Genomic DNA, 23,191 nt, shown 5'->3' with positions numbered 1-23,191 from the left:
TGTAGAACTCTTTGCCAGATTTCCAAAGGTAGAGAGGCTAGGATATATTTCTTCTGAAACTAGACACATTAAGGACATAGGAAACCACCCAAGACAAATCCCTTAACAAAAAAAAAGTCACAGCATCTCATTTGAACTGCAAGGCTGCTATTTTCCTCTTTGCACTTTCCACTGTTAAGGCGAGCAGAAACTGCAGCATGATTTATTTCACGTAGCAAATCTATCCTTTGCAGGTTTTGCTTGTTGGGTCTGCCCAGTATTTAATACAATAACTGAATGTCAGGCACAACTCAATTAGTAAGCCAAGAATACATGCAATTAGGCATACATCTTTAATTGCTTGGGGAAACCCTTAATCCTGTACACATCTGAGCAGAAATAAAACACTCAGGAGCTTTTAACAACTGAGACTTGTGTCCAATTTAATACACACACAAGAGCCTAATACCTTTCCTTTAGTTTTTTGAAATACTATGATAACTGATGAACAAAAAAATTTATGCCCAAGTGAGTGACACAATGAATGAGGTGAACGAAGCATAAACAGCTGTATGTTAAATGCTTTTTGAAATGGTCAGTGCTGTTATACAACTTATGGCAGGTTTGCAAACATCTAGTCTATAGACGAATAAAAACAGATAAGTAAATACTTTTTAGAGCATAACATCCACAGAGAAGTCTCCAAATAACTTCTATTTGAACAAATAAAGACCTTTAAGTAAGGAAGACATTGAGAGTATCCACCAGAATTTCAGCAACTTTCAACCAACCATAAACCTAAACTTGAATTCCTCCATACAACAGTCACACTGTCTGCACACCACTGTGTGCAGTGGTGCATACAATGCACACATGAGTATCACATTATAGTGGAAGCCCACTGGCCACATTTCTATATGTTTCCAGCTACAAGTATTATCATATCACTTAAGTCAATGACTACAGCCAAGGCCCATGCTACAATTTGCTCCAGCCATTTGACTTGAAGGATGTACATCATTTGACCATTTCAAAAATCTTTGGGATTATAATCCAAGCCAACAAAATGAAGAAACAGGCTGAAAAAACCAGACTAGCACTCAAAAACAGCATACTAAAGGACAGGTCTGAAGAGGCAAACAGAACAGCACTGGTTGTTTTCTCCTACCGCTCCCAGCTTGATACAGGCCTATGAATCATCATCTACAGCACATAATGAACAATAATACTTCTTTCTCCTTTCCTTGCTTATAGTTACTGCCCACATCTAAAACAGCTTCCTACACAGCAATGGATCACCTACAGAGAAACTAAGCCAGGGACCAGACCCCATAACAAACTGAGATGCCAAGCCTGTACCCACATCCACTCAGAAAAAGCTATTACAGGACATCAGCTATACCAGCTTGTATTTATTATACATTTAGCCCACAATGTGCTAACACTTGCCTTCTGCATCCAGCACAGGGCAAATAAGTCAGTCTTTATGCAAGAGAAGAAATGAACCCAAATCTGACATGACAGGTGTTAACAAGTTTAGAAAAATTAAATAAACTGCATTATGATTAATATTGCTAGTATGGTTATTTTTCTTGATTGCCATGGAATTTTACATAATTATGAAACACTCTGTAGTTCCTGCATTTCATGGCCCTTTGACCTGGCTATTTATGACTATTTATGTCTGCTAAGTGAGAACCCAAAACATGTATCAGATAACATGGATCCTGCTCCATGAATTGTTATGCTAAAACCAGTTGATCTTTCAAGTATCACAAGACTTCTGTTTGTTTAAGCTTTATGGGTCTACATAAACCTTGGAGATACCAGATGGTCATTGCTTCAGGCATCAACTATAAATTCAACATCAGGATGCTTAGGAAGTGTGATTCAGTAGATGCTATCATCATTTTGGCTCTAACAAGCCAATGTATTAGACTCATCCTCTCCATATCTTAAATACCTAAATATAGTTTAAACACCTTATGAACTCTGCAATTAAAGTCCTGTATCGGAGGCTCTCTCAGTTCTGTTTCTATGATAAATGGCAGTACTCCTTATGAATGTAGTAGGAATGGAAGTCTTGAGAAGGCAGCAATGAGGAGAGAGCATTCGTGTCTTAATAGGATTCAGAAAACATATATAAGAACTGTGGCTTCCACTGGGTTTTAATAACCCCCTGATTTATCATAATCCATTTCATGAACACAAATCCAGAGTCACAACGGTGTTTCTGAACAGAAGAACAGCGATTCATTGCCTATTTTAAATGTACGCAGTAAAACGCAGCAAGGTTTTTATTTAAATCCTTTAAAGTATAAAAATGCACATGCACACATATATGCCAAAAGTTTAGACAAACTGAAGGATTTAAAGTATATCAACCACAAAATTCCAGTAATCAGAACCAAAGCTGGAAATACCAAATAGATATCATTGCTCCAGCTAATAATCCAACTTGAATCCTTTGCACAAAGACAGAAGAGCAGACTGTCAATTGACTTCATTACAGAATGAAGTGGATCTGGTTAATCTGTGAGCACAACTGTTCCAACCAAAATTTCAACACTGTACCCAGACTCCATCCTTCGTTGTTTCTGCTCAGCTGTCCTGCAGTACGCTTTCTAATGTTCCAGCTGCTTGACTCCTGGTTCCCTCTCTGCTCTGCATTGTCAATTATGCCTTCACTTGTATGGACTGGCTTCCATTCACACATTGTAACTCTTAGCATCTGAGCTGTTTTCCACAAAGATTTCTCTTAGAGCACACTTTCAGCATTTGCTTCAGACTGGCTTCCTCAAGTACATCCAGGGGATCCACTCCAGCAAGTGACCTAACTCTAACAGGCTCAATGTGCATCCAGAATCTCTCAGGGAAATTTCCACTTGAAAGCTAATACATTGGCTTCAGATCTACGTACATACAGTGTTCTGCACTTTCCACATCACTTATTCCTGAGTAGCTCGCTTCTGAAACAATGCAAGAAGTGTGACGTGAGTCGTGGGACTTGGAGTGATCCATTGTAATTGCTGTTGCTAAAAAAATCAACTTACAGCTAGAATCATAGAATTGTAGAGTTGGAAGGGACCTCTTGGGTCATCTAGTCCAACTCCCTGAACTATGCAGGACACTCACAACCCTATTGCTCATCTACTGTAACCTGCTAGGGAATTGCTCTCTCTAAGGCACTTGTCATGTCTATCTCACTTCCTCCTTCTTGTACTACTCACCCCCAACCCTTCTTGGGAAAACTTTGACCCCAATATATTTGAGGAAGGACAATAGGGGTGGAAGCATGAAATCATTAAGGGAACAAAAAAAGCAACAGCTGTTCCTGCTCTTCAGTGCAGTGCTCAAGGTGGCTAGGTAGACCCCATCCACCCCTTCATACAATACATTCTCCATACCCATCAGCTGAGCATACTGTGCCAACCTATCCTTTGGCCAGAGTCATCCCTTCTCGGTTGGGCAAGTGGGGAGCTGGAGTAAATGTCCAGTTAAAGGGGATGAATTGTTAATTTGGCTCTTGCCTCATATGCACCAGTTCCTAAGAACAGCTATAATCTCATGGGAAAAGCAGCTATGCAGTCACCTGTGCTCTGGGGTAACATGAAAAACAGATGAATTAAGCTCCTTAAGAGGGGCTCATTTCAGAATGTTTGAGGAAACATGCTTTAATGGGACTTCAGTCCTCTAACTTGTCTGTGGTCCATTGCCATTACAAACTAAGTCACAATGATGTATGTGTATGAATCCATGAAGCAGTATTATAGTAATAGTATAGTATTATGGATCATTGGTCTATCAAGGTCAGTATGTCCTGGCAACCTCCCACACCATCTGCTACCTGAACCTTTGAATCTGACATCTTCTGCATGCAAAATTGATTATTTGTTGTTGAGCCACACCCAGGATCAGTTTATCCTTGTAACATACGCTATAGGTCCCGTGCCTCCAGGGGCCCCATACATTGCCTTCTGCACATGGATCAGGGCCATAGCCTCTCTCCTCCTCCCTTTCCCCTCTTTAAGGACACTTGGATTAACAGTCCTTTCCACTGTGGGGGCCCCGCTGCCCCCTGGTCTGGCTGCTCCCACCACAATTGTACTCTGCTAGGGTCCTACAAATCCTTAAACCGGCTCTGGTGCTACAGGCCCCACGAATCCTTAAATCACTCCTGGCTATGCCCTCCCAATGAGTGTAGCGACCCTTATTCTATATACTTAATTGAGTCAGTAAGAGGCCAAAGGAACACATTTAAAGCTCTATGTGGCCTCTTAACATAGAACACTTCATATACTGGAAACAAGGGAATGTGTATCTGTAATCTGCAACAGTAAGTTGAATGACAGCTTTGTAATATAGACAAATGGCCATTTGAGGCCAAGCTGACACTAGTAACACTTGTTAGCTCCTCCACAAGCCTCCTGTGTTATGCCAGTGAGTAAAATGAATCTATTAAAGTATTCTCAAATGGGAATTTGCTGCAAAACTTATTTAAAATTCTCTATCATCACTTTGCAGCCTACTGCAATACAAGAAGATAGAATCCAACAGGGAAAATGAAAGGTTGTGTATCTGGTACTAAAGATGAAAGTCTGTTAAACAGCCAAACAGGTCACTAAAATATTCAATATTAGTTTTATTCAAAGTCTATATTTTCTCCGTTACTGTGCTGAGTAAGATCATACTCCCTCCCACTATGGAAAAGGGCAACATTTTTTAAAGCTCAAAGGAAAATAAATCAATCAGAAATAATGAAACATACAGCCTAACAAAGGCTTCAAAATTAAACTCATTTCTTAATCTTTAAATAAACTTCTGTTTCTAAAATATTCTGTATATTATCTCTCAAGATATTGTACAACTGTTAAATATGTATTTTATTTAAATAAAGCTCGAATAGTATTCAGAAAAGGAGCCTCTTGTGGCGCAGAGTGGTAAGGCAGCCGTCTGACAGCTTTGCCCATGAGGCTGGGAGTTCAATCCCAGCAGCCGGCTCAAGGTTGACTCAGCCTTCCATCCTTCCGAGGTCGGTAAAATGAGTACCCGGCTTGCTGGGGGGTAAACGGTAATGACTGGGGAAGGCACTGGCAAACCACCCCGTATTGAGTCTGCCATGAAAACGCTAGAGGGCGTCACCCCAAGGGTCAGACATGACTCGGTGCTTGCACAGGGGATACCTTTACCTTTTAGTATTCAGAAAACATAAGGGCCTTATCAGTACAGTTATTATGACTCAAGAAATTCCTGAATATTTGGGGTGCGTAGAACAGAAGTGGGGTTGAAAGCTGAGCAAAGCAAGGATTAGGATGCCACAGTCTACAATGTCACTTCTGGGCCGGGTGATGTCATGTCCGGAAGATCCTGCCCCCCCTCCTTTTAGGGGATGGCTATTATGACTGACATCAGCCAACAAGTGCAGGCATGGGCTGGCTGACTGGGACTTCATGGAGGGTGGGATCTAAGGAGGAGGGTTTATGCTGCCACTGTTGGTTCTGTTAGCATTTATTATGTGCATCTTTAACTATGTTTGGGGTTTTATTGTATTGGGGTTTTGAACTTGTAACCTGTTGGCAAGAGCAGCAGGAAATCAATCAATCAGTTCCGGCGTGGGACTTCCACCAAAATTTATAATCCAATGTGTGTTTATTTAGAAGTCCTGCTGCGTTCAATGGGGTTTACTCTCAAGGGAATGTGCATATGATTGCATCCTTAAATTGCAATCCTGAACAGAGTTAAATACTTCTAAGCCACTTCACTTCAATAGATTTAGAAGGTTGTAACTATTTCTTTGTTAGTGGATGTGTTTTGTTAGAGAATGTGTTTCTTTGTTAGAGAATGTGTTTTGTATAACAGACCACTCCTAAGAACGTAGGGCAGATGATTTGAAATGCTGAGAAATAGTCCAAAACAGATTTCACCCTCTTGCCCATAATTAAAACAATCTGGAGGGCAGTTTTATTAAGCATCCAAATATATCTTTAGCTCTGGTTCTAGGTATTTAAGATGAAATGGCAATCTAGCTGAAAGAAATAACAATCTTAAGTAATTCAGTAGATAGTATAAAAGGAACATAATTTTCCTTGGCATACAACAATGTATAATCAGTTTGGGGGGCAGAAAAAACTACTAAGTGGTGCTACAAAGTCTAAACATTGATAACATGATTAAGGGGAAGACAGAGGTCCCATAAGGGGTTGAGATTGGGTGGTGGCACGAAGAAGATATGCGGAAGGGGTAAGAGTAAGTGCATCCACCATGCATGGCAAGTGCCATCAAGTCACAACCATTTATGGCAACCACAGCAAGGGGCTTTCGGGACATGTGAAATGCAGAGGTGGTTTGTCATTGCCTTCCTCTGCAGAATCTTCCTTGGTGGTCTCCTTTCCAAGCACTGAACTTGCTTAATTTCTGACATCTAGTAACATCAGAATATACCCCGCCACCTTCCCTTCTCTTCCTCCATTAACCATAGACTGCATTCAGACACCGCCTTGTTTCACAGGTTCCGTCTGCTAAAATCGAAGGTTGAGAATACTGATGCAGAAGAGTCATCCATACTCCCATAGGCATTAACACCCTTTTCTCTCAAGTTCTGTGTCCTCCAGTTTTGGGGCAATGCCTCCTTTGACAAAGGAAGTTGCTGCCAGAATAGCAGCGCTGCCCGTGTTGATGAACTGGCAAGACCCCAAGGTAGACTAAGGACACCAATAAAAAAGCCAGATTGTGTGGCTTTTATTTGCCCGTGAGATGGCCCATCTATATGATAAGAGTCTCACAACTGAGATAAACACTGCACAGGATACACAGTTAATCAGTTTAAATATGAGTTTTTATTTCTTTCTTTAGATATATAAATGACAATCAGATTAAATGTCACCAAAAGAGCAGATGATCCCTGCTGAGTAAACAAAACAGAAAATAATCAAACTATATGCTCATATATTTCATTGAGCATCCACTGAAGTGGGACAGAATTAGGTTTTAATGTCAATGCAAAGCAAGCTTCTTGACAAGTGAGCCCAGAGGGGGGAGAAAAGGGCTTCTGTAGATGTCTGCACTGACTGTTCGGAAATGGTAGTGAAGGCTACTGTTTTAAGAGTCAAACAACATGATGCACTTTGCATTTATAATAAAGGCTCCAAAAGGAGCATGGAGGGCTGCAGAGTTCTGTTAACTAACTCTCTGTGGAGGCATTCAACAAGATAGTAAACATGTACCATCAATTATTTTTTTAAAAAACTCTAAGATCTTTTGATTGTGAGGATAAGTTATAAGCCAAGTTGGCATAGTGGCTAAGAATGTGGACTTCTAAACTGGTGAGCTGGGTTTGATTCCCTGCTCCCCCATATGCAGCCAGCTGGGTGACCTTGGGCTCTTCACAGCACTGAGAAAACTGCACTGACCGAGCAGTGATATCAGGGCTCTCTCAGCCTCACCCACCCCACAGGGTGTCTGCTGTGGGGAGAGGAAAGGGAAGGAGACTGTAAGCCGCTTTGACACTCCTTCGGGTAGAGAAAAGCAGCATATAAGAACCAACTCTTTTGCTGCTTCTACGTTCACCCAGTAATAAGTAGAAACACAAACAAGTACTTCCAAAATGCATTTTTACAAGAAATAAAACAAAACATAATTCCTTAACTTGCCCACAGAGCCAAGCTCAGTTCGCTTTGAATTTCTCTTCCCATTGCTCATCCTCCTGCCAAGAGCCTCATTCACATTCGAAAAAGCAGCTATTGTCTTAGTCAGTATAAACATCACAGTCTGCACTTCGGTTGAGGGACCATTAAGCTTGTTTTGTCCTTTGCTGCTTGAATGTTCTGTTTAATGAGGCTGGTGCAGGCCATGGTGCTCGATCAATGCGGATCTGCAGCAGCCATCAAGGCTCGCAACGGGACTATCAGAAGCAGCTCCGTTGATCCTCTGCCACTGTGACACTGTCACCCCAGCAGGGGAAGATTTCCTCCCAGCCCAGCATAGTGGTGCTGATGGAGGCTGCTGCTGTGTTGGTAACAAGTCTAAAGTCAGGTCCAGCTGCTAGCAGAATGGTGCCAATTGGAGCCCTGGGCGACTGAAGGAACACTTGCGCCAGATCCTCAGTGTACTCATAATAAATGCACGCTTTGAGGATGGAGCCAGTGGGAGCAAATCTAATTAAAGGTCGTTTCACAAACTCATTCATAAAAAGGTATCTTCTGTGCTTGGTAAATGACTTGGAATACAGTTTGACTGACTGGCTTGGTGAGGCAAAGAGCCTTACTTCCACAATCTGCCTGCAGGTATCTCCAAACCATTCTTTTAGAAAAGGAAATGATTGATGAAATCAAGCCTACATGATTACACATGCTTCTGTCTTCCACATCACACATTATGCCATGTATATATGGAACACACTCCCACACGGAACTATCCCACTACAAGGAAGCAACTTTGGTATTGGGTGGCACAACGTGGAGGAATTGTAGAGGAGGGGCTTCACTTTCTTGAATATTTTGGTTCTGTTTCAGATTGCTGCGTCTCCACTGGGCCAGAGATTCTGAACACAAGCTTTCTTTCAATTAAAAAAAGGGTGCCGCAGGAGTAACACTAATAATATTTCAGCCCTGAAACTACTTGCATCTTTGCAGACTACTTCTGCAATGAATACCAATGCGTACTGATAGAACAATTTTGCCTGACTCTCCTTCTCAGGGCAGCCCAAAGATATTCATGGCTATTACTCCACTTGGATTCCACAGCCAGCTTTCCCAATGAGGATTCCACAATTAGCTTTCCCAATGAGGAAAGGAGTGCTGGGAGAAATAGAAAGCAGGGAAGATTTATGATCCTTGAGCAGGAGGACAGATGGATCCAACCCACTATCTCAATGGATGCAGTGTTTCTATCATACTATACATTTTACTGCAACACCTAGATAATACTAGTCCCATGTAAGTTCTTCCCAGAGTTGTTTCTGTTAGCCTTCCCACCTAAAGTGGACCTGTTCAAGTTGCTATACATTACTGGACCTGTATCTTAAGTCTCTCAACATGGTAGTTCCCTTTAACCGAGGCAAAACTATACAAGGCATGGGTGTTTTGCATAGAGTTCCAATGTTGGAGTGGGGCAGGGTGAACTTACCACCATTTCACAAACATAGAACACCGAAGTTCCATAATTACACTGAGAAGCATTTGTGTACTTTCAAGGACAAACAAACAGAATTTATTTATTTATATACCGCCTTCCTCAAAGGCTCAGGGCGGTTTACATATAACTGAAACTATACATGGAACCATACATATAATAACTATAACATTGGGGGGGGCAGGGGCCCTGCAGATGTTGGTTGGTTGTGCCTGGCCTCAGCCAAATGCCTGGTGGAAGAGCTCCCTTTTGCAGGCCCTGCGGATGGGGAACCCAGGAAGAAACCAGGCAGACAATCTTTCCTGGCAAGAGGGAATGGGGTAAGCCTTTTCTATTGCTCTTTCAACTTTGCATGATACTTGCTGGGTTCAGTCGAAAAGAAGGGGGGGAAGCACAACATACATAAAACAATGTTATCTGTACAAGCAGCAAATATAATTTGTATAATACATAAAATCTGGCATAAATCAGGTGGTATATTTTCATGTGCTTTATTTGCATTGGTGGCAAAGAATTTTAGAATACGAACTCAGGCTGGCAAGATTTGTGGACCTGAGACATAGCATCCCCATTAAAAAGTCAGAGAGGATTCACAGACAAATCTTTCATTTTAGTGAGATTCATAGTCTTCTATATTTTTTTAAAAATTCCCTTTTGGAAAAAGATCTTACAAATGAATTGAATATCCGTATCCTCCCCTTCTACAAAATGAGCTAGATAAGAACAAATGACACATGCCAAACCTGGAAGTATAGCTGACTAACTTGGTTTTGCCACCAATAAAGCTGTATAAGAGATTAAACAGTCTGAAGTAATTGGCCTGTAGGCTTCAAGTGCTTCACAGCTAAAAAGAAATATGAAAAAGATATACAGCCTGTGGATCTAAAATCCTCAGTTCATAAGCTTCATTATTACATCTGGGGGAAAGTTGGAAGAATTATGAAAGTTTTCAATTTAGAGGCTTCATACAGGCCTATATGAAAATAGATGTTCATAATCCCATACTGCTAATTAGACTACTTGGGGTTAATTTATAACAGGAGAAAGAAAACATTCATACTCTGCCTAGGATTTTCAACAGAAATTAGCACAAGAAAACACTGCAAGAGAGCAATGATATGTCTGATCAGGGAGCCTAATGAAATAGTGTAAACAATTAAGCCCATAATTTAATTCAACAATGAAGAACATTTGTGAATCACTAGACTACTGAGATCCATTGGTTTGTTCATTAAACTAGAAGATTAAATTGCTGACTACCCCACCCTGAATTACTGTTATGGCCGACAGCAATATTTTTTTGATATTTTACTATAAAGTCCACAGTCAACCACTGAACAAACAAGTTGACCCAATGGGAAAAAAAATTATTTAAGATGGCCAATGCATAACACAAACTGATCAGTGATTCCCCCTCCCCTTTCCAGATGTCCATTGTTACTTCATTTGCAATTTTTTTAGGAAGAAGAACAATAGCCAAAATCCATTGGGAAAATCAAAAACTTACCTTTCAGTTCACACAAACTATTCATCATTTTAAATACCGTATTTGCTGGCGTATAAGACAACTGGGCGTATAAGATGACCCCCCAACATTTCCACTCAAAACATAGAGTTTGTCACCATTGTACGGCCGCAGTGCGACTGCTGCGCATCTGGCCCACCCCTGCATCTCCCTGTGACCAGCACTAGTGCACAAGTGCACATGTGCGAGCTCTGCGTAGACAAGGGGTGGGCCGGAGCGTCGCTGCTTCCTGCCGAGCAGAACGGGCCGGTCATGCCGAAAAGGCTAGCACCCCTGTCTCACTGCTGATACTCGCCGCAGCCACGCTGATGATCCACCATGCTGGATACCACACGATACTGGATGGTATGTAGAATGAGGTGGGTGGGCATCAGGAGGCCACTATGGGCACCGCTTGGGTATCGGGAGGCCACTATGGGCACTGGGCGAGCATTGGGAGGCCACTATGGGCACCGGGAGGCCACTATGGACAGCAGGAGAGCATCGGGAGGCCACTATGGGCACCAGGCGAGCATCAGGAGGCCACTATGGGCACCAGGCAAACATCGGGAGGCCACTATGGGCAGCTATGTCTATCCCAACTGAAGTGCACCTGGCGTATAGGACCCCCCCCCCCACTTGGAGGCATGTTTTTCAGGGGGGGAAAGTAGTCTTATACGCCAGCAAATACAGTATATATATTTTTGTTATGACATAGTGTTGAATTGTTAGAGTAAACTTCATTCCTTACCTCAAAAGTATTACCAGTTACATCAATCTCTGGTGGTAAAAAGGTTCCTTCTGGATCATCTTGAAAGAGATTAAGCAGTGTTATTTTAATTTAAATAAACACACTCTGGAATAAATTCTATTTTAACAACGCATTTAAACACCCTTAAGATTTATAAATAGTTAAGTTCAGCTTCTATTACACATATCTATATCTAATCCATATCTATATATATATAGGCCCAGCCTAGTGCTTGTCCAGTCGCGGGGCTAATTCCTGCTTGCAGATGATGTCGACGCTGACCCAGGGTGGTCCCCACATTGTCCAGAAGCAGAAACTAGGCCCACGACTGGATGAGTGCTGGGTCAGGCCAAATTCCTGTGGCGGAAATAAAGTGAGTGAGCCTGGGTTAGGGGTGCCAAGCATGACCTAGCAATCAGCAGGAGATGGGGAGGGGGCTGGCATCCCCAGAAGTGACATCACTGTGTGGATTTGCCACTTTAGCATTCACCTAAAACTTATGCTTCAGCTATAGCATTTTGGGTGAATGCTAGAGTGACACATAGCATAGTGCTGTTACTTCCAGGTCATGCCAGAAGTGACATCAGGGATGTCCATTGTAACTCCAAGTGGGAAGATGGCAGCCATAGCTTGGGCTGCTCCCTCACTCACTCACTCACTCTCTGCCTAGCCTACCTCCCAGAATTATTGTGGAGATAAAATGGAAGAAAATAAAATTGTGCATACCATCCTAAGCTCCTTGGGAAAAGGGTAAAAGAAATTACTGTACAAGTCTGGAGTATAAACAGCATAATATTTCCTCACAATATATGCTGTCAATGCATTCTGTAAAAGTTCACAAAAATTCTATTTAGGGAATTACTATTACCTCAGTAAAAGGACATAAAGTTATCATGAAACAAAGCAAGGCACAGACTACTTCATCCTTGTCATCCTCAGTCTTGTGGAATGTTGAAAACTATCCATCTATTTCAAGGCTAAGAGGGGAAGGTGACACAAATACCTTCTCACAAATTCGTATCCAAATCTTCCGATTCCAAGTCTGATTCTGCTTGGAAGATTCTCTCTTGCACAGCCTACTATTCATTTATTTCCACAATGAAGGGAAGGCAAGAAGAAACATTAGCAGGAGAACACTAAAGGCCTCCACTTGATTTCCACGTGCACGTTCTAGAGATAAAATATGATCACATATTCCTATATGGATGACTCCAAATAAATGTTTGATGGACTGTTGGACTACTGATGGCCTGCCAACCATATTTTCATAGTAAAAGACTAAATTCAAAAAGAAAATGTAGGCCAACTGAGTTAGAATTGATTGAGAAAATCCATCAAAATGCTGTTCTTAGCTTTAGGGTCCTAAATGTTTTGGGGTCAGCACACTTCAAGGACCATCTTTACCAGTAATTGACAGCTCAAGATCCTCTTACCAAGGCTATGCTTTCTGTGACCTGCCTACAGACATTAGACAGGTGGCAAAGAGAGAGACTTCAGTGGTGGTATCTCATTCTTTGAGGTTTACCGAACACCTATTTTTCTGTCTTCTGGGAGCCAGGCCATACTATTTCGCTTTTAGCTGAAAGACTCCAGCTCCTTTAAGGTGTTCTGTAATCTTCCTGAGCTGCCTATAGGTATAATTTTATTATCCTTAATGTTTTACTGCTGTTTTAGTAGCGAAAACCGGTACTAAAATGTTAATCACCTTAATAGGCTTAATTTGTCTTCTATACTCATGTCCAATGGAATCAGTCCAGAAAGTACTCCCTCATGCTAAGTAAGCTTTCACTATATAGAAGAATGATATGACTCTTTGTTGGCTGAAATAATGTTACAAAGAAAAGTTCATGTGGTAGAACGGAGAGCAGTAACACTGAATCAGTAGAACATTGCGCAAACAACAGCAAGCATTCAAAATAACAGTAATTTATTTTTCCTATGTCAGCTCTACTTTAAGCACCATAGTTGAAATGGACAAATATTACAGCTGGTTGTAATGCCCTCAAAGCACTAGAATACTACTTTATCAACCTATGAAATTTAGTGAAATTGACTTAAATCCCAACTGTTCTGTGCTTCAGTTCAAACCATTCGTTAGACTTGTACACTGGAGTTTGTTTTCTTTGATTTTTGTTTTTTTAATTACAAAGGGGAACTGTTACTTTATTTGGTTTCACATGGCTTTGTTCCATTATTGTTTCTTTCACTAAGTTCAACAAAAGGCCCCTATGTTTAACATTAAAATTTGTAAAAGAACTGATAGGAAAGACTCCAAATAATAACAGAGACATCATTGCAGCAACGTAGCTTGAAAAACAGTAGCACAATGAAACAGCACATTGACACAGCAAGGGCATTTGGTGGCACAAGTAGGGTAAAGCAGCTGGGCAGGCAGCAGGGGGACCTTGAGGTTAGGGGTGTCAGCTCTGGATTAGGCAATAAATGGAGGTCTGGAGGGTGGGGTTTAGGGAGAGATTTCAATGGGATATAATGCCAATAAGTCCACTTTTCAAAATAGCCCTTTTCTCCACGTGAACTGATCTCTGATGCCTGGAGATCAGTTGTAGTAGCACCACCTAGAGACTGGCAGCCCTAGTTGAGGCAGATGTGCTTGGATGGGTGATACAACTTTGAGACAAGCTGGAAAGCAGGAGAACGCAGGCTGAAGGAGAAAATTGGCACAGCACGGCAGGCATTTGGAGGAGAGAGGAATGCAAAGTCCCACCGCATATCCTTCAGGACAGGAATATCTCACATATGCATGTAATGCTAGTGGCTACAGCTTGCAGTCAATCAAGGAAGCCAGAACCACCTCCTCCCCAATCTCTCTGCCCTTATTAGAAAATGCTGCCTGGCCTGAGAAAGTGAAACCAACACAGACAGAGGTGGCAGAACAAAACAAAAAACAGAACAAAGCAAAAGAAAATTATGTTTTTCCCCCCATCATCTGTGGAATTTGTTTTGTTTTCATATTATTATTAATTATAACTCTGAAACACTCCATTGTTGCAACTGTAATTAATACCTAAAGAAGCACACCAGTCTTCCATCCATGGAACAATGCAATAAATATAGCTTTATATTTTAAATATGTGGTATTTATACTAGGGGTGCCAATCTCCAGGTGGTGGCTGGAGATTTCCTGCTATTACAACTGATCTCCAGGCCACAGAGATCAGCTCTCCTGGAGAAAAGGGCAGTTTTGGAAGGTGGGCTGTATATTATTACAGTCCTTTGAAGTCCCTCCCCAAACCCCACCCTCCTTAGCCTCCACCCCCCAAATCCCCAGGTATTTCCCAGCCCAGAGCTAGCACCCCCTAGTCCATACCTTACAGCTGAGGCCACTGACATATTAGAAAGAGAATATCAGCACAATGAAATTCACAAATTCTTCCCTCTTGTCATTTGAGCAATTACATCAGAGTTAAGTGCAATACAACAAGACGCTGTCAATGAACTTAAGAAGAACTGTCCATTTTTGTAATTCCAGTTTAGTTAAATATATTACGATTAGATTTATAACCATTATAAAGATTGCTAGAGAACTCAAAGGCTACAACTCTGAAATCATTAGTTCAGTTTCTTTAGCATCTTTCCTACTGACTGGGTTCAAAATCTCTAAGCCAGTCTCTTTATCTCCCATATAGCAAGACAGCTTTTTCGCATGAATAAAACAACATATCCTCCTAGCACAGTCATGTTGAAGATCAGTTTATGTTTTGGTACTCTTAACATTCCATATCACTTATCAAGAACAACATAATTTGTCACTTTCCCCTGATTCCTTAAAAGACATGTAAAAAGAATCATAACTATACAACTTTGACAAAAACAGCAGTAAGGCATGGCTAAACTAATTTATAAATAAAGCCATATGGCTCAAATCATGTGATAAACAGGACAAGCAGACTCCTTATTAAAAACAAACAGAGGAACTCTAGTTATGTTTAAGACCTTTTCAAAGTTTTGGTCTTCAATGTCAATAAGGTGGCACAAATATTCAGAAGTTGAGAAAATAAATATGGAATGCCAAATAGTTTTTTAAAGAAAAAAAGCTAGCTCTCTTCAAATGTGTAATTCCCACTCCCACAGACTATCCAGCAAGTAAACTCAGAGATGAGAAAATACCAAGCCATCTAGAATTTTTGAGCCAATAGGCCTTTGACTATGTATAAAGTCAAGCTGATTTATAGCATGGGCTACACTTACTGCAGTAGCTTTAAGATGATGCTCAAGGGACAATGAATCCATATTAAAGCCATTAAACCTCATTTGGTAAGCTACTGGCTGGAACTTACAGATGTTTAATAAACTACAATTTTAAAACACATGGATGCCACTAACACTAATGTGATAGAACTTGATGGCTGTGTATGAAAAATTCACAAGCACGAAAGGGGGAAAAGCCAGTTACCTGCTCTGCTTATCTTAATTCCCCTTGAGGAACTGAACATGCTCCCTTTAAATAGCAAATAGTTAATATCAGCAAGGCTAATATAGTTGCATAAGATGGAAATAAATGTATCTCAATCCCCTTCTCCATAGGGCTCATACAGCCATATCAATCTGTTGCCTGAGGCTTCAGAAGATGAGAGGAGGGTACAGTTATTCTTGTTTATGTTTGTCCTCAGCTCTGGAACCACAGATCCTTCTCTCTTTGCCTTTAACCCTTGAATGCAGTTCTCCACGTCACTACTGCTGTACACATCCCATCCCCTTCATCCTTGGAAATGGACCAGGTAAAGGTAAAGGTATCCCCTGTGCAAGCACCGAGTCATGTCTGACCCTTGGGGTGACGCCCTCTAGCGTTTTCATGGCAGACTCAATACGGGGTGGTTTGCCAGTGCCTTCCCCAGTCATTACCGTTTACCCCCCAGCAAGCTGGATACTCATTTTACCGACCTCGGAAGGATGGAAGGCTGAGTCAACCTTGAGCCGGCTGCTGGGATTGAACTCCCAACCTCATGGGCAAAGCTTTCAGGCAGCTGCCTTACCACTCTGCGCCACAAGAGGCTCTTTGGAAATGGACCAAAGGGGCTCTTAATTCATTTTATCTAGAGTCTCAGGCCCCAGACTGATTAGCTTTAGTATTGTGTACCAACCAATAACCTCATGATCCTCTTCTCCCAGGCTGTTGGCCGGGGAGATACAATCAAGCTGCCAGCTCCATGCTAGGCTGCTGTTTTCTCCAAGATCCTCCTGCTTCACCCTCTGTCGCAACATGAATGCTGTCCCTGGATCCTGGGGTCAAAATATATTTTCTCTCTTAACCTAACCCCCTTCTTAGCTAATACCATACCAGAAACAAAAGCAGGCCCGGGGTCCTCAACTTGTTGCCATGGGCACTATGCAGCCACCGATACTTTTTCTGGCAGAGCCCCAGTGTTTTAGAAAGTGGGTGGAGCTTTTGATCAGCCGGGCTTTTGATTGGCTGTACAGATTAAAATGACATGACTTCTGATGCAGCTGCTGGGTTTTATTCTCTCGCATATTCTTCTTCCCCATGGTATTTTTTAAAATTACTCATCATGCCCCTATATGTGTGTGTCTGGCTCTGCCTCCTGTGGCAGCCATTCTATGGTTGCATCCACAGTCCTGAATTGTAATTACAGGGATGCCCAAAGGCTCAAAATGGGGAAGGGAATAGCAGACCCCAAGCCAGTCCCCAGAGGTACCAATAAAACAGCTACCAATGTCCTCAAATATAATTAAAAACTTTTAAGACAGCGCTCCATCTTTCTCATACACACTTGGAGGATGATCTCTGCTAACTCAGAGGGGTCGCTTCTGGAAGAAGATTCAAGGTTTTTTTTTTTTTTTAATCCAGCAGCTTTGTATAAATCTATCACATCCTTTCATAGCTGTCAAATCTCTTTATATTTAAGGGACATTCAGACAAGTGTATGACAGCTTTCACAGAGCATATCCTCTAGAAGATGTTGGCTAGACCGCAGAACTGAATCCAAAAACTTATTAAATTTGAGCTAAAAATCTTTGTTCAATATTGTAACAGCTAAATGAGCACACAGTGTTAGTAGATCTAACCTAATTTGGTTTTGCACAAGACAACATTCATCCTTGGATCGGAAATTATGGTTTCCAATCTAATTAAAATCCATGTTCAAGTCTGATGGAGAGAAGATAATGTTTCACTACATCCTCTCAGCATGAGTTTTGGTACATTTCAACAAATTGCCTAGAAGCATAAATACTTACCACTGATCTGTTCCATGAAGCATACATTGCCATTGGTGTTAAAAGCCAAAGTGTCAGGAGTAATGCAAAGTGTTTGGAAGATTGCAGAATGGGCAATGTTCTTCACTGACTGGCAACACTCCAGGCAAATTGCCCAGATATCCTGCTCGGTAAGACAGCCATCCTGCAGTGACAAAACATCAGCAAGAGACACATTCTCCTGCCAAAACATGAATTCATAAATTACTGCACATTCCACAGCATTATTTATAGCCAACTGTGTCGATTATAATCTATACGACATAAATCCAATTTATCCCCAGCAATATCAAGGCCTTTTAAGGACGAAACTAAGTTCTGACCTGTGGGTTCGGCCATCATTTTAAAAGCTATTTTAAAATGTTTTGAGGGTCCAATCATGGTCAGGCCCAATCATGGGTCAGGCCCACTGCACAGGTGGCTGAGGTCTTGTCCCCTCCAAATACAAGACTTTTCAAGTGCTGGAATGGCGACCCCCCCCCCAATACAGCTGTTTTAGCACTTGAAAAGGTTGGGGAGGGGAGACAAGCATGCTCCAGGCAGCCATGCTATGGGAACAGTCAAAATCACGGCCCCACAGAATTTTAAAACATGGATAAAATGGTCAGACTAATAAATATTATCCCAGATAGTCTGGCCCTCAGAAACCAATCTTGACACAGAATCTTTACAGTAGCCTTTCTTTATCCTACTCTTACCTACCTCCATCTTTGTTCTTTAATTACTGGTTTGTGGCACTCTCTCTGTCTTCAGTACTCTTATCATATATGGTGCAGCCAGAATATATGAGGATTGTCTGGCAGCCATTTCTTCCCCCTGCTTCATGAGCCCCTAGTGGTCTTTGGAAGAACTGCCATCTGAATCCTTGGAGGTCTACCATCCAAATATTAGCTACGGCCGGCCTTCCTTAGCTTTTCTCAGGATCGGGCTTGCCTGGGCTATCAAGGTCAGGAGTCTCTTTTCAGTATTTTCTAGTCTAGTCTCCAAACTTCAAATGGCACTTCAATCCAGAATGGTTACTAAGGGAGATTGTGTGCTGTTCTGTTGACAATTTTGATGGCACAATTATCAACAGCACAACAAAGGTGGCATAGCCCCTTTCTCCCTACCATGGCAGGTCTCCTTACTAACTTCAAATATAATTTTGGGTGGGGCAGGAGGCTCACACAAACCATTACCAGTTGATCCCAGTTAATTATATATTTAATGGTAGAGGATACATAACAACATGGGACACAATCGTATAAACCATTCACAGGAATATTAACTACCAGGACTCATTCTTGACTAAGATTAATGTCAGGCCAACATGGCTAGAATAACTCAGGTATAACATATTCTCAGCACTAATCACAATACTCATGTTTCAACAGATGTTCTGAGTAACTTGCCCTCTTCAGAAGACAGGAGAATGTGTAATGAAACTGAGATTGCTTTGTTCACACGCTGACCTTGTTCTTCTTACCCTTTTCTTCTTCTTACACATAAAACTTCCTAGGTTAAAGCAAGCTCCGTGCTATCTAAATGCTGGTGTTTAAGAAACTTTGGAATTATTTCCAACCAACACAAGGCAAGATTCTATAGCTTGGATTAATCAATGAGGTGGTAGAATGCTAAGGCCTCAGAATTTACTGCACCACATCAAATTTCAGGGGAAAGATTACAATGTTCAAAGTTGCCCAATATTAATAATTCCCTGTAAACTGAATACTAGGCTAGGCTAGAACCTCTCACAAATGTATTATTTCACTTTATTTGCAGGTGACTTTTGCATGGATACATGCTAACAAGTGATTCCTGCCCCCAAATCCAATTTGCAATGGAACAGCCCCATCTACAAACAAATAATTCTATTGCCTAGGTTATCAGCGGCTAGGGAAAAAATGTTCCAGTCCTTTAACAGAAGTTTAATAAATGTAAATAGACAGTTGAAACATGGAAGTTCAATAATGTCGCTAGATACTGACAGCAAACCAAATTGATATCAAAAGGACAGTCAGAGTACCAGATTAAAAGTTAGCACACCCAATTCTGCTACATGTTTAAACTAGGCCTTAAACTCAGTTATATTCCAACGCAGTGAGTGCACCCATTCCTGTTTGCCAAGGCACCTGTGTGGGTACATCACACCAAAATGAAGCCTGACCAGACTATGATGTTCTGAATCAAACTCTACAGAAAAGAGAAACACACCAGGATAGCAGAAAGCAGCGTTGGCATGCAAATCAGTTTCAAGTGAAAGCTTGCTGTGATACCCCATTGCATCCAGAGTCTAAAGACCATGCCATCTGCAGGCATTTTCAGAATCAGTACTGGCAGGCAGAATCAGTGGACAACTTTAACTGGTCTGTTAGCCAAGTACTACTTAGCACCCATGCAACTACCCCCCCCCCTCCCACCTTGTTTCTGTGCCATTTGGTTCCAGGCAAATACACTTCTAAATGCAGCCTGAAAACTAAGCACACATTACTGAGATCATGGCCAAAAAAGCATCCCTGTGGTAGAAGAAGAAGAGTTGGTTCTTATATTCCACTTTTCTCTACCAGGAGTCTCAAAGCGGCTTACAGTTGCCTTCCCTTTCCTCTCCCCACAACAGACACCCTGTGAGGGAGGTGAGGCTGAGAGAGCCCTAATATCATTGCTAGGTCAGAATAGCTTTCTCAGTGCTGTGGGGAGCCCAAGGTCAACCAGCTGGCTGTATGTGGGGGAGCGCAGAATCAAACCCAGCTTGTCAGATTAGAAATCAGCGTTCCTAACCACTACACCAAACTGGTACTAACTGTAAGACAGAGTTATCTTGTAGAAAGCCACTAACATCTGAGGAGCTTCCAAACTCTTGCCCATGGCACCTGCCAGGAACAAAACAAGGGAGCATTGATACTCTACCTCCAACCTTTTCAGCAGGGGAAAGAAATAATGACACAGAAATGCCACTTGTGACAGTTTCTATGGCCAGTGTGTGTTCTCCAACTCACAGTCAAGAAAGTCAAAATAATCCAATATTGAGATCTCTAACATCGAGATCATGGTTAGATCTATTGTATTGGTGCCACCCTCTTCTGAACATTATTCTCTCCACCAGGCTGAACTAAGATCAGAATTGTGACCACTGCCGCTATATGTTATATGTAACTTTTAAATGGGGTTTTTATGGGGATTTTATTGTGTTTTAACTATTTATGTTGTAAACCGCCCTGAGACCTATTGGGAGAAGGGCGGTCCAAAAATTAAATAATAATAATAATAATAATAATAATAATAATAATAATAATAATAATAATAATAATAATAATAATAATCTATGTTAAGTGCACTTGGTATAGTGCTTGGACCCAGATCTGGGAGACTTCAGAGTAAACACTACTCTGCCATACAAAGCTCACGGGGTAAGCTTGGGCCAGTCTCACTCAGCCTGGCTTTCCTCACAGATTGATGTGATAACAGACAGTTGTTGCAAATCACTCTGAGTTTCAGCTGGGGAGAAAACCAGGTATGCATCTCTAAATAAATAGTATTTTTACAGTCCCTATAATTGTTTTCACTACATTCCTCCTAATGTCTGTATGATTTTACAAACAGGAGGAGGTGGCTCATTGAGTTGGCCCAGGCTACAGTTTCCATCAGCAGGAAAGAAATGTTGCTCTGGGGGGTTGAAAACACCAAGGTAGGAGAGTCCTTGGCAGGAAGGGGGAATGGGTGGAAATTGCCTATTTACCCATTGGGAGCAAACAAAAGGATGGTCTTGCTTCTAGACAGATAGAAACACATTTTAAAAGTTCTTTCTAGTTTATTTGAATAAAATTGTTCTTTCTTGTTATAATTTAGTAAAATTTTAGGGCAATATCTATTATGCTTCATCACTTGAATAAGGAGTTTGTCCTGTTAAAGTCAAATTTCGTGCTGATAGCAAGCTCCCTATTAAAGGGAATTGAAATCAAAACACACACAGACCTTATAAAACAACTGGAAAATAAGATTTGATGGGAGGGGGGAAGAGTACAAGTTCTCAACCTTCCTTCTGTCATATAAAGCCTCACACTGGGGGGAAATAGTCGCACTGCAAGTAAGTTTTCGGAATTGCAATTTCTTTTCTATATGACAGCCCCAATGATGAATTGGAGACACATGCCAGAATCTGAGCACACAGTAAAATAAATCAGTAAAATAAATCAGGTGTCCATAATTTTGATGGCAACTGGCATTCCAGCCCAATCTTAAACATGGACATCCCCAGTGGTTCCAACTGTCCAATTGCCCCCCTCTAGCTGTCACTTTAATATCAATTTTGCTCTTTCATCAGTTGCCCAGATACATTATTTAACTTTACACCATGGAAAACTTCCAGGGTCCCTTGCTATTAAGTTAAAAGGGCAGGGCATTCTTTTTTTTCCTGGCCAGCTGGCAACCTCAGAGAAAATCTAACCAAAAACACTCGAAAACCCTACAGACTTCCCTGAAGGAGTCAGCTGCGCATGAAATCCACAGGAACTTGTTGATCAGCCTCACTGAGGCTACAAGAACTCTTTCCTGGGAGCCAGCCCCATAGAATAAAACGGGATTCGCTTCCATGTAGACCTTTGAGTATGCGTGCTTAGCCTCGCAGCCCCTCTCTATGTGCCCTGCAGCATAGCTGCCCAGGACTGTTCATGTCTAGGTCGCACGAGGAGGTGGGCAGCTCTCCCCTTGGAAAAGGGACCGGGCAACTTGCACAGAAGTTCAGAGAGCACGAGCTGCGGTCGACCAGTGGCCCTCACGAGCAGCCGTGCGCCACTGGGCACGCAGGGACGCCCCGCCTATAGGCGAGCCGCGAAGAAAGCCGGTTTCCAGGCTGCATCCCGCAACACTGGAAGCCAGGCTGCTGCCAACTCCGTTTCCCCAGCGACAGGCAGGCGGGTCCCGCAATGCTTGTTCGGCCGCCCGTCCGACTCAGTTTGAGCAAAGTTTGAGCAGGAGGCGGTGGGGTTGGCGGGAAAAGCAAAAATGTGTGTGTCTCTCTCTCCCTCCCTCCCCGCCTCACCTCGTCCTCCAAGAGCGTCGGCAGAGGCTCAAAGTCTCCGCACTCTTCCTCCGTCTCCGGCTGCTCCTCGGCAAAGCCGTCCATCTCTCGGCTTTCCCCGCGCGGTGCCTGCGACCCCCGGGAGTCCGCGTTGAGCGTGCCCGGTGCCTATCCCGCCGCAGTCCGCCGCTCGGGCGCTTCCCTCTGCCTCCTGCTTCGGCTCGAGGCGGCGGATCCCTCCATGGCAACGAGACGCCGCGGCGTCTGCAACTCAAAGCCAGCCCCGGGCGGCGAATGGCTAGCAGAGGGGCCCCGCCTCTTTCCTCTGACCCTGGGCCGGGAAGGGTGTCGGGCCCCGAGGGAGAGAGCGGGGGGGACGGGACTTTTGTTTCACGCTCAAGACAAGCAAGTTTGGTGCTTTCAAGCCAAAGTTAACTACTTTCTCCAAAAAGATGGCAGTGAGCTCCCTGGATCCGCAGGAGGGAAAATCCAAAACCTTGGGGGGGGGGGTGTCCCCCAGGGATATCAAAGGGAAGCGTGAAGGCATGGTTGAAACTCTCCAGATCTCGGTCCCTTTTATCATGCCCTAAAATAGAAT

The 23,191-nt window shown here is 42.4% G+C and overlaps 1 protein-coding gene across 9 annotated transcripts in view; it reads right to left on the bottom strand.

The window, feature by feature from the left end:
* Positions 1-22,885, bottom strand: part of KNDC1 (kinase non-catalytic C-lobe domain containing 1) — an 83,176-nt gene extending 60,291 nt beyond the window's left edge. For 8 of the 9 annotated variants that reach the window (XR_013233662.1, XR_013233663.1, XR_013233664.1 and 5 more), the window contains exons 1-3: positions 22,615-22,885; positions 17,580-17,778; positions 11,364-11,422 (exon numbers count right to left, since the gene is read on the bottom strand). Coding sequence is in view for 6 of the 9 variants with exons in the window: in XM_077350199.1 (XP_077206314.1) it covers positions 11,364-11,422; positions 17,580-17,778; positions 22,615-22,698 (342 nt within the window). In the remaining 3 variants the exon portion in view is untranslated. Of the gene's footprint in view, positions 1-11,363; positions 11,423-17,579; positions 17,779-18,299; positions 18,321-22,614 lie in introns of those variants that run through there. The other variant, XM_077350202.1, reaches the window with a different exon arrangement.
* Between the last annotated feature and the right edge of the window lie 306 nt (positions 22,886-23,191).

Source organism: Paroedura picta, chromosome 8 (genome assembly GCF_049243985.1).
Source record: "Paroedura picta isolate Pp20150507F chromosome 8, Ppicta_v3.0, whole genome shotgun sequence".
In the NCBI taxonomy this organism is placed as follows: Eukaryota; Metazoa; Chordata; class Lepidosauria; order Squamata; family Gekkonidae; genus Paroedura; species Paroedura picta.
This window is presented reverse-complemented; position numbering and strand designations above follow the sequence as displayed.